Below are 23,127 nucleotides of genomic sequence, written 5' to 3'. Positions count from 1 at the left end.
GAAGGATCTGCTATTGCTGAGGAAGTAAAGGGAGGGAAGGATTTGGCTACTTTTCATCATCTTTTTGGGCACTTTTAGGACACTGAAGCCTGGTGGTGTTCCCTCCTAGTACAGAAAAAAAATTGTTTGCTTTGGTTGTAATGGCCCAGCTGCAGTCACATCAATTCAAATTCTCTTTAACAATCTCAATCATGAGGATTTTCTTATCTTCCTCTCCAGGTCCACCACCACAGTAATGCCAGCTGGAAAATCTCCCCAGATGACTTGTACAAACACAGTAGCTTCACAGAAGTGCAGTAACAATAGTCCAGATTACTGGGAAATGAGGAGGGGAAAGAGGTCTAACTAATGGGAGAGAGGCAACTGTTCCATTCTAAGGAGGACAAAGCAAGCTGCCTCTGGCATGGCCAACGATGTTGAAATTTGCTTTGAACCACAGATGGTAACTTCTCTTCATTTTAGTGTAGGTTTATACAGACTTTACAGCAACTCAGGATTCTCCTTTATAAAAGGACATACGAAGACAGAGCAGAAATTCTCCTTCACAAATTTGGGTAACGTAAACTCAAAGAAACTAGCAGCAGCAGATTTATCTACTGGTAACACAGCAGTTCAAGTATTTCAGTGTCCCTGTATCTATTCAGATAATAAGGCAAGAATACTTATCTTACAAATTAGGATTTCATTGTCCATGTAGCCACCAATTCTAATCTGGCCACGATGGTCATCAGTCTTGAAAAGAGCCCAGTTCAGAACAGCATTTTGCCTCGCTCACCAGCTGCCATCTGCTAGATCTGCCTCTCAAAATTAATTCCTGTACACCACTGTCCAAATACTTCCATTTCAAAGAGGAATGAAAGAGCAAGGCAACATCATGCCTAGTGAAGTTATGCAATGTTTATCCTAAATGTTATTCTTCCATTGCGGGTTACATGCAGCTTAAAGGGAAATGGCTCCAAACTGATGAATTATTTTGTTGCACAGTAATCTATCTGTATAGTAATGGAAAATTATGACTAAACTTTCCAAAAGACTCCACATGTGGATGGGCTGGAAGCCACCTAGCCTTGCAGCCTACCACAATTGGAAAGAGGTTATTTGGGAGCAAACCAACAACCACTTCTGGAAAAGAAAAATCCTGACTCCTTCAACTTCCAGTGGGATTTACCCCTAAATTGTGCGAGACAGCTCCACACATGCTGAGCAGACTCCTGGCTGGATTAACATGAATTCACTCATTTCCCTTTGTGCTCCTCCCCTTCCTCCCTTCACTGTGACACAGACTGTGGTCACTGCCCTGCCTCTGCAGGACCTGACACCTCCCTGGACATGTGGACAGGGAGCCAGGAGGGGGGTGACTCAGAAGTTAAGAGGCTTCCACTCCATACCGCAAACCAGCCAAGGATGAACAAGGACAGAGACAGTGAAATGAGGAGACTGTGCCTTGATTCTGCTCCACACAAGAAGGTGCTGCACTGACATTCAACACACGGTGCAGTATTAATAAAACAAAATTTGACCCAGACAGCTGTGCAGTTTTCTGATTTTGAACACATCATACCATTACTCACTTCTGAATATTAGTTGTCCTACCCCAAAAAAACCTCAAGGTAATAAAGCTGAAGCAAGAACAAGTCTAGCTCTTCAACAAGATCTTGTGGCAAAAAGCAGCAGGAGAAAACACTTGACTTCTTCCTCTTAATTTGGATCATACAGCTCCATTTTTATTGTACCTCCCTTCCTATGTACAAGGAAAGGTGATTCATTCTGAAATGGGGGCATCCAGATCATTTGCTCATCAAATGTACCATGCATGCAGAGAGCCAGGCAGGGAGCTGTGTCCGTGCTGACTACAGTAATTTATGAGAGAAATCCAAAAAAATGTATTTCACTGTATCTCAGAGAGGATTCCCTATATTAAGCCCATGTCTGTCTTTAGCAGGAATTTATGTATGTAAAGAGCTACACTAGAGAGCTGAAGGGCAGGGAAGAACATGCAAGCTGAGACTTATCAACTCATTACATGTGCTATGTAGCAAATACTGATTTCCCAGCAATGAACACTAATGGGAAGAATCCCTGACTCCAATTAGAGTGGCTGGGAATTGACAAGAGGAGCTAGAGAGACACTTAAGCTAGCCAGTACATAGCAGAATAGTGTTTAAAAGACATTGCACACTGAACAGCACAAAGGTCTACTTTCCTGCTCTTACAGAAGAAAAAGCACAGGCTGCTTCCGCAAGCAGGCAAGTGCCTCACATGAAAACATGGTTCCCAACAAGCTATCATGACCAACTGAGCACAAAGGAAAGAAGAAAAAAGAGAAGCAAAATAAATCAGTCATACTAACCTACAAGGCTTAAAAAACAACAGTAAACACAACCCCAAAACAGATAAACTGACTCAAGCTATCTGAGCTAGGTCTAGAACTTAAATGCATAGACAAACATCTCCTCCCCGCCCCCCTTTTTTTATTCCTTTTTTAATCCTTTCCTAGTCATCCACAGAGGATTTTCTTAGTTTTGTTTCCTTTCTTGTTTCTAGGAAACAGAATCTCAACTAGCTATTGGGAAGTTTAAAGAGAGGGAGAGAGAGAGAGAGAGAGAGAGAGAGATTACAAACCAAAATGAGAGAAGGGCAGGGAAAAAGCAAAGGGGGAAAAAAAGCCTGAAAGGAGGACACAGCATCAGTCCTGCCACAAGACTGACTTTGTTACTCACTTCATGACCCTAGCAGAGATCAAATTAAGCCACTTTGGGTTTATTTCACTTGCCAACATAGGAACAGGCAAGTGTAGGCCACAGTTGTAAGACTTTCAGAGAGGATGTCATTTTCTATCCTATGTTGTCTTATCTTTCAAGCCTTATATGAAAGTGGTGGCCAGAGTATCTGCAGCAGTTGGTGCCTTTAGCCTTTAAGGCAGACATGAAGAAAAAACCTCCTATGACACAAGTATCCCACCAAAACAATACCAGAGTCAGCAAAGCTGCTGTCACACGCTGCTGGAGGGAAAGCCTCAGTAGGGTCAAAGAAGTCAAAGTAGAAAAGGTTCAAAAGCCAATGAGAAGGAAAGAAAGTAATAATGCAACTCAGCTCTTTGGCACCACTGTGGAATTGGAAGGAGCTTGAGTTACATTGCGAACTGTTTCTTTCAAGAAATTCAGAAACTTCTCAGGAGACTGAGAAACTCCAGGAAAGAAAAAATCCAGAAAAGCAATCTTTAAAAAAAAAAAAAAAATAAATAAATACTTTAGGCAAAGCAGAGACCATAGTTAAGATTCTGCTCTAAGAATGTCAAAAGTTCTCACGCACAAGTTCACATTCACACATGCATTTGTATGCCTGCTATGGATGAAGTCAGGTTCCCTGGGGCAACTGTGTTGATCTCAAACAAATTCATCTAGGTATGTTGAAAGCATTCTTAGGAAAATACAGAGCCATTACATAAATTCAGCTTTTAGGGGTAGGACAGACTGAAGGAGTAAAGCACCTGCATGTCAGGATTCCAAAACCTCAGTAGATGAGCAGAGGGCTGAGGGAATCACTGGAATACTTGGAGCACAGTTGAAAATGACCAAGTTACATGAACAAGTCATGAACCGACTGTGCATGAGCCCTACCCAGTCTGCTACATTAGCCTCAGGTAAGAAGCTTGGGTGTCCAGTAAATTCAAACAAATAGAAACCAAAATAAACAACATAAAACAAACCTACCAGAAATGCCACGATCATTAAAAATAAAGAGAAATACACTGGAAATCAGAATATGGAAAAAAACAAAAACCACCAACAAGCGGAACTTGCATCAACTTATCAAGCTCTGTATCTGTAGTCTCTCATGTTTTGACTCCTTAACTCATGTGAATTTTGTTAGAGATTGCCTTGACTGCAAAAAATCACAACAACATCACAAAACAGGCTAGCAAAAGCAGCACGTCATATAAGCCACTAAACTGTTACAACGCACAGCTGGTATATTCGATAGCTTTCCTGCCCAGGCCATGACATGCTACCACCAACAAGTAAGAACAGGAATTGCCCTCTAAAGCCCAAAGGAAACACATAACCTTTTAATTACTCAAAAGAATCCCCAGGTGATCTCATGCTTGATTAAATCAATGTTAGACATTCATAAGCTCATCAGAGTACATGACTATTAGCAAAACTAATCTATTTTTAGCTATGCAAGAGCTCAAAACATCTGTTTACGGCACTTGTTTTCTTCTCTCTCTCCTTGCCCTCTTCAAGCATGAACATATTCAGTGTCAAAAAAGATGGAGGAAAGTGTCAAAAGAAGAGGAAGAACACCCTGGAATGTATTTGCCTGGCTCCAAAGAGTTCAAGTATCAAGGATGCTGTGAAGCACATATCTGAATCTCAAATTGTCTGAGTTTAAAAGAGTGCCCACTGACATAAAAAAGGCAATGGACAGAAATTAGGACACATTAAATTCCTTTTTTACACAACATAAAAACAAAAGAAAAAAACCAAACACCTCACAATCCCTTTAAAAATTTTCAGGGGCTACATTCTTTCAGATAAGTCCCATACCACAGACCAGCAACTCTGACATGCTCTGCTCCTTCACAGACACATGGCCATTGGGTGAGCTCTGCATTCTGCAAGTTCAGGATCTGGTCCCAAATGTCTGATTTTGCTAAATATGCAACTCACAAAACCACCACTCCAGCCCTCAGCTGTCTCCCTCTCACTAGCTCTTTTGCTGTCCATCAAAGTCTCCTTTTGGATCTCTCTATCTGGACTGAGACCATGCTCAACAGACGTGTTGCACTGCAGAGAACCCGCACACATGAGGCTGTCAGCCTGAAATCTTTCTCAGCATCTGGATGAGCAACATGGTAAGCCATAAATTGCAGGGTATACACAAGAAGGCTTTTGTCAATTCACTGAAAGCACCATCAGCTCCATTAGGTACTCACTGGCTTGAGAATCATAGTGAGTTATGTGTAAGCTCACCATACTACAGAGCATAGTTTAAAAGTCCACAATGTATTTAACTCAATGTATTTAACTTAAAGCAAGAAGAAGGAGAGGGGTTCCCTCTAAAGGGATCCCATTAAAACTTGACAGGTAAAATGCAATCCCTCTCCCTTGCCAATTACAGTGATGACTCTTGTTATTTCCCAGTGTTAGAAGACTAAAGAACAGTAAATAGCCTCCCCATTGAAGACCATAGGGGAAACAGCCTGAATCTTTATGTTGATACAACAGCCTTGGTTTGTCTTAGCTTTGAAGAACATGGTTATTGACTCACCCTGCTGGATAAGCAACGAGGCCAGTTCTGGGGTCGCAGGCTAATCCTCTGCCTCCAGACACAGTTATCCCCAACACCTTCTCCAAAGTCACCTAGAGCATATAAAAAAGAAAACAAGTATTATGAAATGTAAGTGAAGTTGAAATGGATCCATACACAGGTGCTGATGGTCTGGTTCACAGTGGCACTGAGAAGAACACCTAAAAATTCACTGACAAGCACCCAGGTGCAGAAGCAACTCTACACAGTTTTCAACATGGGCACAAAGGAGTTATCAATCCACTATCAATCCACTGAATGTGTGCCAGAGCATTGTAAATACATGGCAAAAAGCTGGGATGCACAATCACTGCTCATCAATTCCCATCCTCCCAGCAAGAGCAGCATATCACTTTCTCCAGAGCTCTTTCCCAAAAATTTTTTTCTGGGTTGACCTGTACTCCTTATCTCCTCCATCCAGTGGTAGGTGGTTTGGTCTCATCCCAGCCCCATATTTCTTGAAACTGAATAGTTGTTTTTTCCCCACAGTGCTTGAACTGGAAATCACATCCGGTGCACCAGGACACCCCACCCCAGGAATCTCAAGAGGCAGAGGAGCTTATGTGAATAGCTTCACAAGCCCAAATACCAATGACCCATGCAAGAGATAGTAATCCAAAATGCATGCTTTCCCTCCGAGCAAAGATCTCAACTATTTTTAGGAAAAACACAACTGGGGAGAGCTACTTAGAAGATACAGAGATTCACAGTCAGGCCTCTGTGAGAAAGGCAAAAACAAAAGGGGAAGGCAGGGGGACAGATGGAGACACAATATTTTGGGGAGCAAAGAAAGCATGAGAATGTAGCAATTACACCAAAGCAGAAGTTTCCAGTAGGATTACACAGCATAAAATCTGTTTTGTGGCATGAAAGGACACAATCTCTGAGCACAAACCAGTTTTCAGCCATGGGGTTGTTTTGACTGATACAAAATTATTCTCTTTCCTTTACATTTGCACAGCTTGATTCTATTTATTATATATTTGATGCATACATTCCTCCTCAGCATTGCTGTCTCTGCCAAACTCATGGATTTTACTGGGTCACAGCCTCCTGTTTTTAATTATCATCATCTAAGTTATATTTGGTTAAGGCCTTAAGGGCGTAGGCAAGGCATAAGAAGTTACTATTGTAAAAATTACTACTATATTTAATAGCTGCCCTGAAGATGAACATCTTGTATTTATACTAACATGTTGCACAAAAGGCAACGGCAGGGCAGGTTCATCACGCCATCCTGGCCACATAGCTTACCAGTCCTGAGGAGTTTGGCTGTGGGGTGAAGACATAAGGTCTCATTGAGCTCATGGCCAAGGTCACTAGAGAAGGTGACAGAAGTAACTCTACCTAGAGAATCGCCTTGCTTCAACAGGTAAAGCAGGGCTGAGGTGCCACTGCTTAAACTGAGCCATTCATGCTTCAAGCTAGTTCAAATTCGGCCTGCCTTCAAAGCAGTGACATGGAAAGTGCAAGATTTCACATCCCAGTCTCTGGAACAGCTTGGTCTTTTTTCCCCTTTTAGTAATAATATACCCCAGATACTTTGAGACAGTATGAGAGAACACCAAATTGTCCCGTTGCCTTGCAAAATCAGTATCTCTGGAAACATGGCTTTTACAAAATTCCCCTGGATTTTTGTTAAGCATAAGAACATACAATTAAAAATGCATTTACAAATCCATCAGTAAAGAAAGGAAATAATTTTGTTTCAACTTAAAGTTAGGACAAAAACGTTGGAGGGAGGGGAATGAGGGAGGCTAGGAGGATATCGACTCTTCCAGATTAATTAACAATGCTTCAGAACACATTTATTTTTAAAGCAGCCTCACAAACGCACATAAAGAACCCAGTGTTTCTACTGCTGAGGTTCCAGCTCCTATCAGCAGTTTCCAATCCATCAAACTAAGAGGGGTATAAAATTCTTATAGAAACCACATTCTTGACAGTGAAGGAGGAAGTGGAAGAGACATGTGCCATTTGAGTGCTCCAATCTAGATAAGGCACAAATTGCTTGATAGTATCAGCAAACACCAGTTTAGCCCTGCTCAGCACACGGTTTAGCTCAGGCTAGCTGTAATTGCAGCTATCTTAAAAGGCACTGCCTGACCTTGGCTATCCAGCTATTCAGCAACCTACTTTCACCAAGTTACATTTTTGCTCTGAGAGGATGTACATCGAGCCTCTCAGCATGCAGTCTTACGCCAGAACTAAGCTGATTTTACAGCTGCCTGCCCTGGAGGGAACAGTTCCTTCCTCCCTCCCTCATCCCAGTGACACTCCCCACAGTTTCCCTTGAGCCAGCACTGACATGGCAACTGCCTGCCCAGCAGGCCAAAGCAGCAGAAAATCTTGCTGTAGTTTTTGTTTTCTGTTTGCTAACCTGGGAGACCCACAGGGAGCTCACTCAGAGCCAGAGAAAAGAAAACTGTCCCCTTTCACTAGCAAGAGCACCAATTCAACTGTACCTCCAGAACCCACCCTGTACTCGGTAGTGTGGAAAAATCTGCCCCCTCCTAGTCTTCTAGGAAAGATACTGATCAAGAGTACTAAGTCACTCATCTTAGCACTCTCACCCCACCAAAGGCAAAATGTCACACTTGTTCCAGCTTCCTGTCTCCCTCCAGGGTCTGTGGAAGCCCCACACTGCTCTGCCATTAGACTACCTGTGGCAATGCCAGGAGGTGGAAAGTCCACCCTTCTCCTATGGTCAGCACAGAGCTTGACAGAAAAGAAGTAGCTCAGTCTTCAGGTCCAACTACTCTACTGCCAGTGAGCATTATCTTCTGGCCTTCAACTGATCACTCATTCTATTAGAAAAAGACAACTATCAAGGCAGACCTAGTGCCAGAGAAACAGATACCTGTGTCCTTGTAACTAACTTTCTGAAAAAGACCCCCCTCTTTTGCTCCTAAGTCTTAACTTTAGAACCTTCCTAATGTAAATAATCTGAAAGGCAACCCCACTATCCAATGGATGCTCTTACAACACCTCTGCATGATAATGTTGAGTATTTGTATAAAACAACTTGCTTCAAAAAGGAGTAAAAGGAAATTTAAAGTTTGGGCTTGTGGCACTTGTGAGCTTCATTCCCACCACTCTGCCCACCATACACCACAACTTTATCCCCATGACCAGCCTTCAGACCAGGTGACATAGAGACAAGAGATGTCACAAAACTTGACAGAAGAATGAAAGACATTTCAGAGAGAAAAAACAATAGGCAACAAGCAGTAGAAATTGGATTCCTCTCAACTTGCCAGCTAAAACAAAGACATTATTAATATAGTTAATTAGGGCAGGAGTACACCAACTTTAACTTCATAATCTGGAATTAAGACTTGTCAGCAAAAGGCAAATTGGTCCATTCAGGTCTGCCATTATCCCACTTATGAAATTACAGTTTACAAGAAGGTAAGAACCCACTTCCTCATGTGGCAAGCACAGCTTCAAAGTCCTACACAACCATAACCGCTGCCGTTCATACAAGTCTCCTAAGTGCGACTTCAGCACAAACCAATCAGAAATAAATTCCCTGACACCCCTTTACAAGTCTGATCTGAGCTAACCAGAGGATCTGGTGAGCACCCATTGCAGATCTGAGACACTCTGTTCATTACAAATTGCTCCCATGCTGGCCCAACTTGCTTCCCACAGTCGTCAGACATGTCACTTCTTGCTCAGGTCTTCACAGGCAATCAATGGGCCACCTCACCACCCTTGTCCATGCCTGGAAACAACTGCAAGATCAAACCTGTCATTTTGTGTGCCTAAATTAGAGGTGCCAAGAGGAGGCCAGCTATCCACATTTGTTACTTCATCTCCAGGCTTCTATTAATAGTATTTGGCACTTTCAGTCAAGGTTCTCTATGTGATTTGCAAGTGTTAGTGAATCATTCCACAAGGAATATGCTTCTGCAGCTCACTTTGCATTGCCATTATGTTACCTGCAACCACCCCATCTCCATTCCTTTAAGGTCAACTTTATTTCAAATTTGGAGGCTCAATACACACTCTTAGTCACCAAAACCAGAACCAGCCGTGCAGCTGACATTTTGCAAAACCTGATATTCACCCGTTTTACAGGCTCAAACTTAAATTTGACTGCTTGGAGTTACACAAACACACAAATTTTAGTGCCTAAGCAGATCACTTATGAGACAGTTCCCACACCTCGTAGAGACAGACCATCAGAGTCCTGAATTCCAGGACTTGAGGTACTGACAGGTATTCATGGCAGCCAGGTCTTCCCAGGAAGAGGGGCCTTGCTGCAGCCCAATCCCACCTGGAAGCCAAAGGGCACATCTAAGAGCCCATGCTTCCCTCAGGCACAATCCTATCAAGCAGCAGGAGGGGAAAGCTCACACTTGCATGACAAAACCATGCCACCTCTGCCTTACTACTGAGGTGCAGATAATCCGTTTGGAAAGGCTGGTCTAAACAACCTCTGCCTTGTTTGTCTTTTCAGGAAACAAAATGTATGACCAGCTGGTCTCAGATCTCAGAGAGCTAGTTTCCTACTTGCCTGAGCTCCTGTGGTTTTCAGGAAGTTACCACAAGCAATCGTTTCCACATGCTAAAAGGACAACACAGAAATCCTTGAAGGATCAGCCCAACTCCACCTTCCTGCAAACACTCTCCTTCCTTCCCACGATTTGCATCCCTTAGGGACCGTCTACACTGCAAAGCCACACAGGAGGTACAGGAGGCAAACACTGTGGCCTGCACTCTGTTAGAAAGGAGCAGTAAACACACCCAGCACAGCAACAATTTCCACCAAAATGGGTGCCAAAGGGGACAACCTAGTCACAGTGCCAGTCCTGCTGGACCTGAGCTCACAGGTGCTCCCTGTCCAGCTGCACTGTTTTACTACTGAGCCACCACTGCTGGGTAGGAGCTCCTGTCTCTATGCCTGCTTGCCCACCAGCAGACTTCTGCAGTCTGGCTTCACCTTAAAGAAAAAGAGAAAAAGAAATTTTCAAGAGAACACAATTTTTAACACCAGGCATCCCTCAAAGAGTTTCAACTGAACGATGCTATTGCTTACCCCATCACCCTCCTCAGGCCAGCAAAAGGCTAAGTTGGAGTTCAATGGTATTTCAGCCCCTCTTCCCTATACTCATATATTCAAGAAATTAAAAAAGTTGTCTGAGTCCATCACCTCATTTACTGCCATCTAATACCATTCCTGTTCTCTCCTGGGCCCAAAAACTCATCATTTGCTACAAATGCAATCTATTTAAGCACGGAAATAAAGAAGCAAAACATTTGAGAGGATCCATGCAATGCTCCAGTGCTCAAAAAGGCCACTGAGGGGAGAAAACTGGTGTTACTGCACAGGGCTGGCTGTCCATGTGTCCCAGTATCTACAGCACTAGGCAAGAGGCTACTGCCTGGAAAAACCATATCCAACAAGCAGATGTGTCTGTTCCAGACTTCATGAGATTGGTCATCTTGGATCAGACACCAGTATCTAGCCCTGTTTGCTCATTCCACTTGCAACCATAAATGAAGGAGAAAACTCAGGAATAGCAGCAGCATAAACATATGTACAGATTAAGTTTAAGAGAATCAAATTTGCTTCCCCTGCTTTCTTACCTCCTGCCAATCTCTCAGTCTTAAAATAGATATTCTGAGCTTTTAACCTATTTCAGTAGAGTTCTCTACCATCAACTTACCCACTATGCCTTTAAAAGCAGAGCATTCACAACATCTTTTGCCAAGGAACTCCACCTTGTGCAAAAAGAACCATCTTTCATTGCTTGTTTTACACACTTCTATTAGTTTAATTTGATGTGTCCTAGTTCTTATATATATGGGAAAAAAGAGTGAACAGTCAATCCCCTACCTACCATCTTTAGGTGGCTTATGATTTTATAAGGAGCTATCCTACCACCCCTAAGTCACCTGTGCTCCAAGTACAAGAATCTTCACTCACTCAGCTTATGGCTCAGCTGAAAGCAGTTTCGTATCTTTGATCGGCTCTGATGCTCTTTTGTGAGCCACATTCCAGGTCCACTATATCCTTCCCAAGATGAAAGATGAAACACCAAGACTACATACAGCTTTCAAGATGTGGTCACAGCAAGTGTTTACAGAGCAGAATAACATAGTCTTATGTTTCATTCTCCATTCTTTTTTCTCATTAATACCTTACACTCGATCTGCCTTTTTGACATCTAAGATCATCTACAGACAGCAGCAAAGAGGTCACCCTGCTTGACAAAGTCACAGATAAGGACTCCTGCTGCTTTGCACTTGGAAACTTATACCACATTCTCTCCTCTCTGCTTCCCTATGGAAAAGGAAATCCTATTCTTGAATCAACAGTTCAATTTCAGCTTCCTCCCTTCTCTCCATGCCTTTGTAAGCACTTATTTAAGAACAAGAGCACCCTCAGAAGGAGTTCTTGCAGCACAATTATTCCATTCCACTCCAGAATGGCTACTTCAATAAATGTCCACATGCAGACCAGCTCTGTTTTAAAAGCCTTCCCATGGGCCTGTGTATAATACAGTTAACATTTGAAGCCATTTAATTAACTAGAGGCATCGAGTCAGCATGAAAAGACAACATCCATCAGAGTTCATCTATCACGCACTGCACAACGTGCCTGCCCTCATCCCTCTCCTGCTTGAATATGGGCATATTAATAATGCATGTGAAAGGCATGCCTTCCTGAAAAAGTGGTGGACACAGGAATCCCAGAGATACATAACCCAAGAAGGTTCTTAGGAAAGCCTTCCCTAGCACACCAAGTAGTCTGAGGAGTGGCTACATAATCATCTGTTCTGTTGCCTGAAAAAAACATGCTTTTACGGTTTGACTTGAGACCCCAGTACTCTTCAGTCTTCGAAATCCACTGACACAGAGAGCTCCAAAATCAGGCCCACGTTTCACAACGGCACTGTGCTTTTCATCTTCATCTCCCTATATTCAGCTCCCAGAGTTTTCAGCCCTGCTGCACGTGCTCCAGTGTGTTTTCTCTCCAGCGACACAGCAGAGCCATATCAATGCACTCCGGCACCCGATACGTGACCACGCACCGTAGCTGTACATTGTCAGCGTCAGCATCTAAGAAATAGCCGTCTATTCCTTACATAAGTTAAATTTGATCTGGAGTGCCAAATCTCACAGCTGGCCCTGTTCGTACATCTCTCCTGCTGCCCCTCAGCCCCACTGCAAAAAAGCACGTCTAACCTCCAGGGACCAGCACACACGTTGTAGGCTCTAATCCACCAGCTGAACACAGTCTGATCTCCTGTTACCGCTGCAGAGAAACAAAGGCTTGAAGTTTTACATTTAGCACTGCTGTGCTTCATTTGGCACATTAAACACAGAACACTAATTACAGTATACTATTCTACTTAAGGGGCTGTCAGCATTTCCACTGCAAAGCCTTCAAGTCAGGGCTTTATAACACAGCTGTGAAATATTCATTTTGCACTTGAGCTTGACATGCAAAGGTCTGGCTTCAGCCCAAGTTCTTCTGCCTATTTGTTTTTTCAGAAGTTGGGGTTTTTGTTGTTGGTCTGGCAGAGGGAGGATTTAAGATGGGTGGATGGAATTAACTACAGGGGATGTTTGACTTACAAAAGCACACAAACAAGAAAACCACTCAGCTCCACACTTGGTTTCTGACCCCCATCTACCAAATGCCTCCCCCGTTTTTGTATGTACACTCAGAACATGCATTTCTCATTTTCAAGGTTTTTTTGTTGTTTGTGGGGTTTTTTAAAAAGACTTTTCTATCCTCTGCCTCCTCTCCAGCCTGAGCCTTCTGGTCCTGTGCGTCCTGTGCTAGAAGAGAGTACTGTCTTGACAAGCCTGGAGATCTTATTTTAACTTCCACCTACAAACACAACAGTAGTAAGCTGAGCTCCAGCATACAACCAATTTAGAATGTCTCTAGCTTGACAGAGCAGTCTCTGCGTCACAAGCCTTGCTCACTGCTACCACTTCAGACTCATATCAGTTGCCCAACTGATCCTCTAGGAACTACTCCAAGTCCAAACTGGTTTTGTGCAATCCACCACACAGAATTGTTGCAACATTTCATGTTTCCAGCCAATACCCAATTTGAACCAGCATTCATTGGGTGAAAGGATTCAGAGTCAAGTCTGATCTCTTAACAAGTCCTCACATTTTAATCAATGAAAACAAAAAAAAAGCAAACTAAAACAAACAACCAAAAACCAAACACCTGACCAGGACATCATCATCTGCAACAAGATGTTGCCAACCCCATGTAAATAGTTAGATCTCAAGATAACCACCTCAAGAACATCAGGGAACAATCTCCCACAACACAAATTATGAATGACACACCTTGGCACAAGAGAGGCAACCGACTTACCCAAAGGTTTTGAATTTCTGAGTTACAGGACGCATGACATTGCATTCCATTTGGAAACTTGCACAAACGCAGAGGTGGGATGGGGGGATGTTCTAATGGAAATGCTGAGCCTCAGCTCTGAAGGCTCTGCCAGGTGTTACTACACTGGTTGCACAAGGGTGTGCACACACTTATTAAAAATGATCCAGGCAGTTGAGAGAACAGGGAACAAAACAGGGATGGAGGTGGAAGAAAGGGAACACAAGCAACCCAGGGTCCCTGCAGGCTCTTTCCCAATGTGCCTGCACACAGTGTGCGTGCATTCAGCCATCTCTCCACACAGCCTCTCCTGCCTGCTCTCCCCTCCTGGCCTCCCCACTGTGCTGGCTGCTCCAGTCCCGTTCCAGCTGTCAGGATTGCATTCCTGACCTGTCAGCCCCAGCTGTCTGGGGCTACGTGCTGAATCTGCACTCTGCCTTCTTCTTCATGCACCTGGAGTAAGGCAGTCCCAGGGGGGCCATAAATACCACTGCATATCCCCGGGGAAGTGGGTGGGAGACTATTAAAAGCACCTCTACCAGGAACCATAGTGAGGGAACTCAGAACTGACAGCAGCCCATACTTGCAGGTGTCCCCGTGGCCTGCAAAGGAGGATACATAGAAGGTTAATCTCCTACCAGCTTCTGCAGCATGACCTAACCATCATTTAATAATTACCTTCTGTTTCTTCACTTAACACCAGCTTGATCCCCCAATTTTCTCTTCTCCACCCCCACACCAAGGTCCAATTTCTTCAAAACTACTGGAGGGATGAGGAGAGGCACAGGTAACCTCATCAACCCTGGCAAAAGACCCAGCAAGCAGAAGCTTCCCCTTCTCCCACTCAGCCATTGTTCTCATTGTAAAAGCAGCCTCAACTCAGATTTTCACAACATTTCACAAAATCTTCAGAATATCTGAGCTTCAGAGACAGAAAAGCAGTGAAGGGACAAGGTACAGTGTGTGTAAATTGTCTACCTTTGTTGGTGTTTTGATGATGCTATTTTGACTTTGGTGTGGGGAACTCTTTTGGTTGATGTATGCAAAGTTTGTGAAGATTGTGTGATGACTGTACGTTTTTAAAAAAAAAAGCAACATCAAACAGGCTACAGGTTTGCTGGCACATTAAGAGTCGATCTTGATTTATTGCAGACCACGCACATGGAGTCAATCAGACCAGCTCCACGGGCAGGCAAGCCCAATGGGACACAACAGAGAGATGCATCCTGTGTGGGCAGGCTTCAAAGAAGACATTCCTTGAGTTCTCTGGACCTGGAATTGTGCAGGATCACTTCTTCAAAAGAAACAGGTTTTTCCAATCTGCAAATGTGCATTACTTTCTCATAAGGAAAGAGAGCAGGCAAGATACCATACTTTACATAGAGGGTGTTTTTGCCCTCCCACACAGGCAATTTGTTTAGCAGGTTTTTTTCTTTGCAGTAGAAAAAGGAACCAATTCACCTTCCCCTGCACCTTCCTTACTATCTGTAAGAGGATTAGGTACAAGCAAGGACTTGCAACACTCCCCATCAATCTGTCCTAACAGCAGAGATCAAAGGAAGCAACTTTTGACTTTCTGGCAGTGTTATATACTGGTGTCCTCCAAATCCATGCACGGGGCCTGAATATAGGCAAAGAAAGTGCTTCAGTAAGAAGTAAAAAAAAAAAAAGAAGTACAGCTCTCTTGGGCAGCATTTCAGTTACTCATATAAGGGTTTGAAATCAAGCAGGAACAAACGGTTCTCTCGGCATAAGGGTCACTGTTTATCATGGTTAATCATCACTTCCCAGATAGGAAAGGCTCCTTCCCCTCTGTTTTGCCCAGGCTTTAGCACTCACAAGAAGCAAGACACAAGAGCAAGGAAAAGAGCCAAACAGGGATGCAGGCAACGGGCTGGCAGGGCTGCTCCCTCTGCCGCTCTTCTCACTGCTGCCCTGGCCCAGAGCTGGGCCTGCTTCTAAATACAAACAGCCAATAGTTAAAAGTCCACGGCTTCATGTCAGACACAGGCACCCACTCCAAGGAAACTGTGGCAGCTCCGTAACACACTGTTTCTAATACTGATACTCTTGTGGGGAGGAGCTCCGTCCTAAATCACCTCTTGCTGAACTCTATAAACAACTCATACATTCAAACTAAACTTGGACACAGAGAAGACAGACCAAAAGAGAGGGCACAGAAAGCCTTCCCCACAGTTAACTCAGCCAAGGGGAACGAGAGGAGGAAAGCCACATCTCAGCACTTCTAGAAATGCACCATGTTACAATCCCTTCCCCCTTAAATTTCTTCTCATTGGGGCTTATTTTTGGTATAAATGGATCACTGCACTGTTTGACCAGGCTTGCAGGGGGGAACTTGGTGGTGGACATTGAGTCTAAGAGTAGAAACATAGAAGCTAGAGCTATGCAGGGTGAAGAAAAGCCTTTTGATCAGCCAGCATGAGGTGACAACCATAACTCATTTGTGATTTCTTTATTCACGCTAAAGCCCCAGGCTAAATCAATCTATTTGCATTCTTCACCACCAATTTGCATAGCAGTTCTGTCCTAAAAGTCATGGACTGCCACTTCTCAATTGTATCTCTAGATCTCATCCCTACCTACCCAGCCCTCATTGTCATGAACGCAATCACACAGGTCTTTTGGAGGAGGGAACAGCTGCAAGTAGTGCATTTAAGTCCTCAGGAAAGATTTAAACAGACGTTGTGTATGCAAAAGCCTCACCTTTTTATGCAGTCCCCTCTGCAGGAGGTCAGAGAGCTCATCTCTCCTGGTGCCTGAAGCCTCCTGCTTATAACACCTGAACCACTCCAGGACTAGACATCCTGTCCTCCCACACATGCACCTCCCTGAGACTGCAATGATGCTATGGGGGAAAGCACACACTTGCATCCTCAGGGGATTAGAAAAGGGTTTCCTTGTAAGCCAATTACAATTACATTTTTAAAACTCCGTATTTACCAGCAATTTAAAAGGTGCTAAGAGTGGAATAAACACAATAGAAGGGGCAGAGCCAGTACGCAGCATTTATCACACAGTCCACACCCCTACTGAAGGAGGCAGGTGGTAAAAAGATTAGTATTCAGCTTTTCCCTAATATTGTCTGGACTATTTATTATTTGTTTCACAGTACCCACAAGAAGTCACAACAAACATGAAGGCCTCCTGTGCTTACAGCCAGTAGCAACATGTACTCTCACAGAGCTTGCCCCATGTAGGAAGACTAGATGGCAAAAAAAACCATCAAACAACAACAAAATAAAACTGAGGTAAACTGTCTTGATCGTGGTAATGCAACAAATGAACAGCAGACCTAGGAATAAATTCACCTTCCCGCCAAATTCCAGCAGCTACCTACTATATTGGACCATGCCACACCATTGCTGTATCTAACTCCTTCTTGAGGCTAGGGACAACATGCTTAAAAATTAATCAAATGAAAGGACAAGAAATTCCTTTTTTCCCCGAAATCAGTCAGGATATACCTAAGGAGCCAGGCAAGCTTCCTGCTCACCCTCAGCCACCAGTCACTGCCTGGCTCTCGGCAATCCCTTCCTGCACTCCCTGCCCTCTGCTCTGAGGAATAAGCTTCTTACAGAAGAGACTTTATCATCAACTGCCCTTCATGCATCCTAGAATTAGGAAGCCTTTTGCATCTGTCAGTCAACACGCATATTGAACACTCAAGAGATTTCTGCTGTCCCCCCAGAAAGGAGACTATGTCCTCTAGGGGAAGTAATACATTAGGAAGCCTTTTGCATCTGTCAGTCAACACGTATATTGAACACTCAAGAGATTTCTACTGCCCCCCAGAAAGGAGACTATGTCCTCTAGGAGAAGTAATACACATGGACACAGGCCAAAGGTTGAGAAAACAAACTTAAGGGAACAGCACAAGCACTGTTTTCCATTGTTTTCCTCAACAACCCACTGCCACCTCCTCCTGTTCCAGTAGAGCTGGGAAGTCCTTCACCAGTAATACAGTGTTCCCATCACTGCACATGCTGCTCAGCCACCAGCACAGGCAACTCCAGCAAACCTATATGTGCTCACTCAGGTAGACACAGCAGGTTCTGCTTCAAAGACTAGTACTACAGGAGAGTAAATCATAATTCAAAGTCACAGCCACCCCTGATGCAGAACTTGGTTAATCTTGTCCAAACAATTAAAATTTCCTGCAAGTTTTACGGCTTGGATGCAGCACCCAAAAGACCTGAATAACTCTCCTGGCGAGTCAGCAGCAAGAAACACTATTGATTCTCCCTCCCTTACACACACAGGATACCACCACTAGACAATAAACCACACAGAGAGAAAAAAGGTTATAAAGATAACTACAAAGCAAACCTAAACAAACTCATTAAATCATTTCTTCAGCTCACTTTCCTTCCTCACTTCTTCTCCTTTAAATCACTTCTTCCTGTCATTTTTCCCAAGCATCTTTTCACTTTACTTTCCTGAAGGAAAATAAGTCTCTCAATGAAAGCCAGAAAGTCCAACAAAACCTTACATATTTGAGGAAGTCATTAAAGGTGACTTAGCAAAAAGGGAGCAGGCTGCCATCTAAGTACCTTAAAGCCCTGAAACGGGGTGTGTAACACTGGAAAAGCAAGTCTCCTCCAGGCTCAGGAGCATGGATAACTGGTAGAATTACCAAATGTGAGCACTGAGAAAGTAAAACCACACTCAGAGGAAGAAATTTTTATCCACAGGCTTAAAAACCCATTTTGCTTTTGTTACCACCTAGCTCCTATTCTACTTCAAGAAAGCAAACCATTACAACTCCCACAATTTCTTTACTGCCCTTCTTTAGAAATTCAGGAAGCCCTAGATCCAAAGACACAACCTACTCTTGTTCCTTTAAAATTTCACAAAGTACTAATGTTTTCACACATTTAGCTCTTAGCAAAAATTGCTGCTGTAAAAAGCAAAACACAAAAAAAGAGATTATGGAACTCCAATCTTAAGTAAAGAGTAAATGCTCCTAATGCATGATTTTCTGGTCAGTAGTTTTAGATGCATTCACCTACTCAGACGCATTTTGCAGAATCTGCCTTGATGAGAAATAACTTCAAGTGACACATGTAGTTCAGAAATACCTGAACTACTAGTCCTAAGTAGGTTTCTACAGTTTTAACAAAGGATATAAGACGCAGACAAACACAAGAATGACAAGCAGTAAGACTCAACAACAAAGCAGCACACAGTCAGAATATCCTTGTTGGCTGTGATTTGTACTGAACTAGAATGCTAAGCCTGCTCAAACTCTCATTCACATCCTCCAGCAAAAAGATAGCTATGAAGCTTTTATGTAGTTTCTGATTGCTCCTTGCTGTGGTGTGCTGGCCATTAAGGTAGTGGGCAACACCTGGATACAAGATTTCAATTTCACCCCTGTGCAGGAACTGACCCCTGTGTCAAGCCAGGCTGCAATTTCCATCCCCCCTGCCCCAAATCTTCCCTCTCTTACTCAAATTTTATCAGCTTATTTTAAAAAGACATTACTTCTACCTACAAACCTTGCCTCTGTTATGTCCTTGGAACATCACAGGTTAATACACAGGTGCAATAAAGCACTTAGGAGACAATATTATGGAAGGATCTGTTCACAAATTGGCCAAAACAAACAAGCACTTAGAGTTTAAAGATGGGATTAACACCAGCCACTAGTAAACACAACAACTGGCTGCTCATTGCTTATCAGCACTTTCTGCTATTTCTATAGAGGTCACTTCCTACATTTCTTTTGGTGAGATAAAAATCCACTGAGTGACAGAAAGGACCCTAGAAATTGGCACAATCTGCTATGGCAGCCAGGCTGACTGAGCAAAGACTTGTACTAAACAATCTCCTACAAAGAACTAGAAAGGTACTTAGAAACTGCAGAAGTCATTTCACTTAAAACACTACCTGGGAGAAGTCCTATGCACACTTTACATAGTTCAAAAGATGACAGCAGCATCTCAGCGCACCTGTGAACGAACACACGATGATGTCACTTCAAAATATTGCCCCCTACAGAAAGTCACAACATGATGATCGAGGCAACTAGAAGTTCCACAAGTACCCAGACTTGGTCTAATAGCTACAGGACAGAAATGTCTGCCAGAAGTTCCAAGAAAATCAGCAACAGATTTGGTCTGTGAGAGTCCATTGGGTTGTTGGAACTCTGAAACTGTTGCTGAGGGGCTTTGAGGGATCAGGTCCCTGTAAAATGAACTCTGTGGGGCTTCTGACATGTTTCACCATAGGAGAAAAGAGCTGGACAGCCATCAAGCAGGAAGGCAATGCTCCAGACCCTAGTATCTCACACTTCATGCTCTTCCCTGAAGGCTAGACATATGGTATTTTGTTGCTGCTTTCAGCCACCTTCTGCAGCTCCCTTCAACTCCACAGAATATGGAACACTGGTAAGTCTTCTCAAATCAGCTCTAAGGAAGGGAAGCCCTGGTGCTACCCCTTCCTCCTATTTATACCACAAACATTACTGCAATAGTTTAAACTTATTTTATATATAGCTCTGTGGCTTATTTCCAGGCAGCAGTAACTCAATGCTGGTGTACATATGTTTAGACCACAGCAACTGGAAGAATGTCCCAAACACACTGTTAACTCTGCTGCTCCACAGTGACCAGAACAGGCTCTACCACTGCAGAAATACAAACTGTGACAGGAAACTAAAAAATAAATAATAAAAAAAATCATCCACCCAGAAGCTAAGCAAGCCACTCACCACCTACACAGCACTTCCACTACAGCCCTAACAGATTTATAGCTATAAGCTAACATCCACCTCTTGTCACATCAAGTGTCCGACTCCCAAGAGACCACAAAAGGTGACCAGGTCACATGCCAGCTTAAGAGCAGACATGCAATACACACAGCATCTGACAGTATCTACTTCCATTTTAAAAGTAATCTTATAAACTTAAGGGCTGGACAAACAAAAGATAGAGAGATTTGCACAGCTCTATTTGCAAACCCTGTTTATACTGAAAATATCAGTACTGCTATCACATTTTAATGAGTCTGACTTTAGTCCAATACCCCTAAGCTCATGCACTGAAAATAAACAAGGGCAAGGTGCAGGAGCCACAGACCAATATCCAAAATGTTCTCCCTCAGCACTGGTTGCAAGGAGCTCAGTGACACACAGATTAGAGAGGCACCCGCTAGACCCACAGGATGCTGACACCAGTGCTAGGTCTAGGTTTTAACACCACCCCTGGTGAGCCAAACCCCAGGCAGCAGCCCACAGTGCCTGCTGCACTCCCTCTCCTAAAGGAGGGTGCTCCCACTGCTACATGTAGACAGGTACCAGGTGATAAAAACTATGCCTTTCACCAGATTGTCCCTCTCATGTCTTTGCAAAGACAGCTCTGCCAGTCTTCCCAGAATACATTAAAATGACCTTTCATTACATTTTTCATTACATTTTTCCATGCAACAGCTAAATACTGGGTGGAGGGGGTGTTTAAAAAAACCTTACATTTTCTTATGTCTGAAGACAATGGGACTGGACTTTAAAGAGGAGGAAAGCATAATCAGCACTTCTGAAGTATCTACAAAGGCAAGGCATCTTTGGTTATGTGATGTGGGAAAGTTAATGACCACCATCTCAGGCCTCTGCAGAGATAGGCGTCTCTTGTTCTGGTGTATAAATAACCTGAGCTTTATCCTTGCATAAACCTGTTTATAACTTCAGGGATGAAACTGCCCTTCCTCAACATGTTAGGTGAGCATCTTGCTTGGATCAGGAGGCTCAGTCAGGGAGCCTCTAGCTGTGAAGAAAAGGGGAAACCAAGTCCACATTTTGGGGATGATGATAGGAGTACAAAAGAAAAATGGAATTGCTCTGGTTAACTGTTTATTTGGGGAATGGGAAAGCAGGAAAGAAAAACAGTCTCTGTTCCAGGCATCACAGGACTGGTTAGTAACACACCCAGGGAATATGGATTAATGGACAAAGTACAGCTGCGCTGATCAAAACACGATGATAAAGACAACAACATTATATATATATATAAGGCATGTGCACAAATACAGTTATGTGCTTACAATGAATCATCACACAGACTCTGATCTGGCCACAGATGCACCAACCTTTACATCCATTGGGTGAAACAGAACTACTTAGGCTCATACTACCTTACACAAATTAAGCATATGCTTAAGTATCCACAGGAATGGTGCCAGTGTTTCCATTCAGTCTTCTTTTAAACCTTTCAAGCTCATCACAATGGTAAAAATGTTAAACAAAGAGTTCTGCAAGACGGTGCACATCACAGCTGTAACACAATACCAGTGTCACCTTCTAAGCAGGGCAAAGGAGTTGTAAGTTACTGTACTAACAGGCACACTAAGAAAAGGATCATACACTCGACCAGAACAGAGTATGTTCTTCCTATTAAAAACACACAGAGGCAGAAAAATAGAAACATACCATCATCCAACCAGGCCTCAGCATTTCAGTATGCTCTACAATGCAAAATCCTGCTTGGCAGCTGTTTACAGTACTTTCCTTTCTAGGGATCTGAGAAAAGCATCCAACTTAAATCACACTAGAGAGTGGGAGGGCGTGACACAGGACAGAACCCAGGCAGGCCTGGAAGTAAATCCCTCTTCCAGAGAGATAGTTACAATGTGTAGGAAGCATTCCCTCTGCTGCCCAGATACAAGACCCGCCACCCCAACAAGGAAAATCATCTGCTTTGACATTTTATAATGACTTTTCCTTCTAAGCCCTTCCTTCTGTCCTTAACTGCTTCCATAAGCTTACGTAGATCACTGATGATTTACAGTTCTGCCATCTCCTCAGCACAAGAGCTCCCTGACTCAACTAACCCCAAACGCTACAGAAACATGCTTCAGGCCCACAGCTCTCTTACCCACAGCCCAGGGCAGGAATACCAGCTGCTCTCCTCCTGGAGTTACAGTATTGTTTACACAGCCTCCTCCCCTCCTCAGCCAAGGCTGCTGGCTAAGGCGGGACAGATTACTCCTCCCAGTGCAACAGGCCCTAAGTGCCAGAAAAAACTACCAGTAGAAAGAAAGTTTTCTGTTGCGTGCCAACAAACCTTTAGGCAGCAGGGGATGAGTGCTCACCATTGTTTTAAACCTCTGGAAAGCACTGACAGCAAAACTAAATGCCTTATTGCAGCAATCACTCTCCTCTTCCCACTAGAACATCACAGGGCTCTCCATAGCAAGGAGTATCTCTCCAGCCCCTGGTGACCTCCGAGTTTCCCAGGTGCCCTGTACAACCCTTTTCTTTCACAAAACAGGCAGATTCTCCTAAACTAACAAGACAGTTGTTTCGCTGGCAGAGATGCAGAGCTGCAAACTGCCCAGTGCATCTCACACAACCATATCCTCTACCACAGAGGAGTGTTGTTACCTAGGGCGACCTGGTGCTCTCTTCACAGAATCACAGAATCTTAGGG

At 43.5% G+C, this 23,127-nt stretch overlaps 1 protein-coding gene across 1 annotated transcript in view; it reads right to left on the bottom strand.

The window, feature by feature from the left end:
• Window positions 1–23,127, bottom strand: part of MAPKBP1 (mitogen-activated protein kinase binding protein 1) — a 95,698-nt gene that overhangs the window by 60,929 nt on the left and 11,642 nt on the right. Inside the window, exon 2 of the mRNA XM_009999575.1 lies at window positions 5,275–5,366. Within this exon, the coding sequence (XP_009997877.1) occupies window positions 5,275–5,366 (92 nt within the window). The remainder of the gene's footprint in view (window positions 1–5,274; window positions 5,367–23,127) is intronic.

The sequence above is a fragment of the Chaetura pelagica genome, unplaced genomic scaffold, assembly GCF_000747805.2.
Source record: "Chaetura pelagica isolate M959 unplaced genomic scaffold, ChaPel_1.0 scaffold55, whole genome shotgun sequence".
NCBI lineage: Eukaryota > Metazoa > Chordata > Aves > Apodiformes > Apodidae > Chaetura > Chaetura pelagica.
The sequence above is the reverse complement of the archived record's forward strand: the minus strand, read 5'-3'. Positions and strand labels throughout refer to the sequence as shown.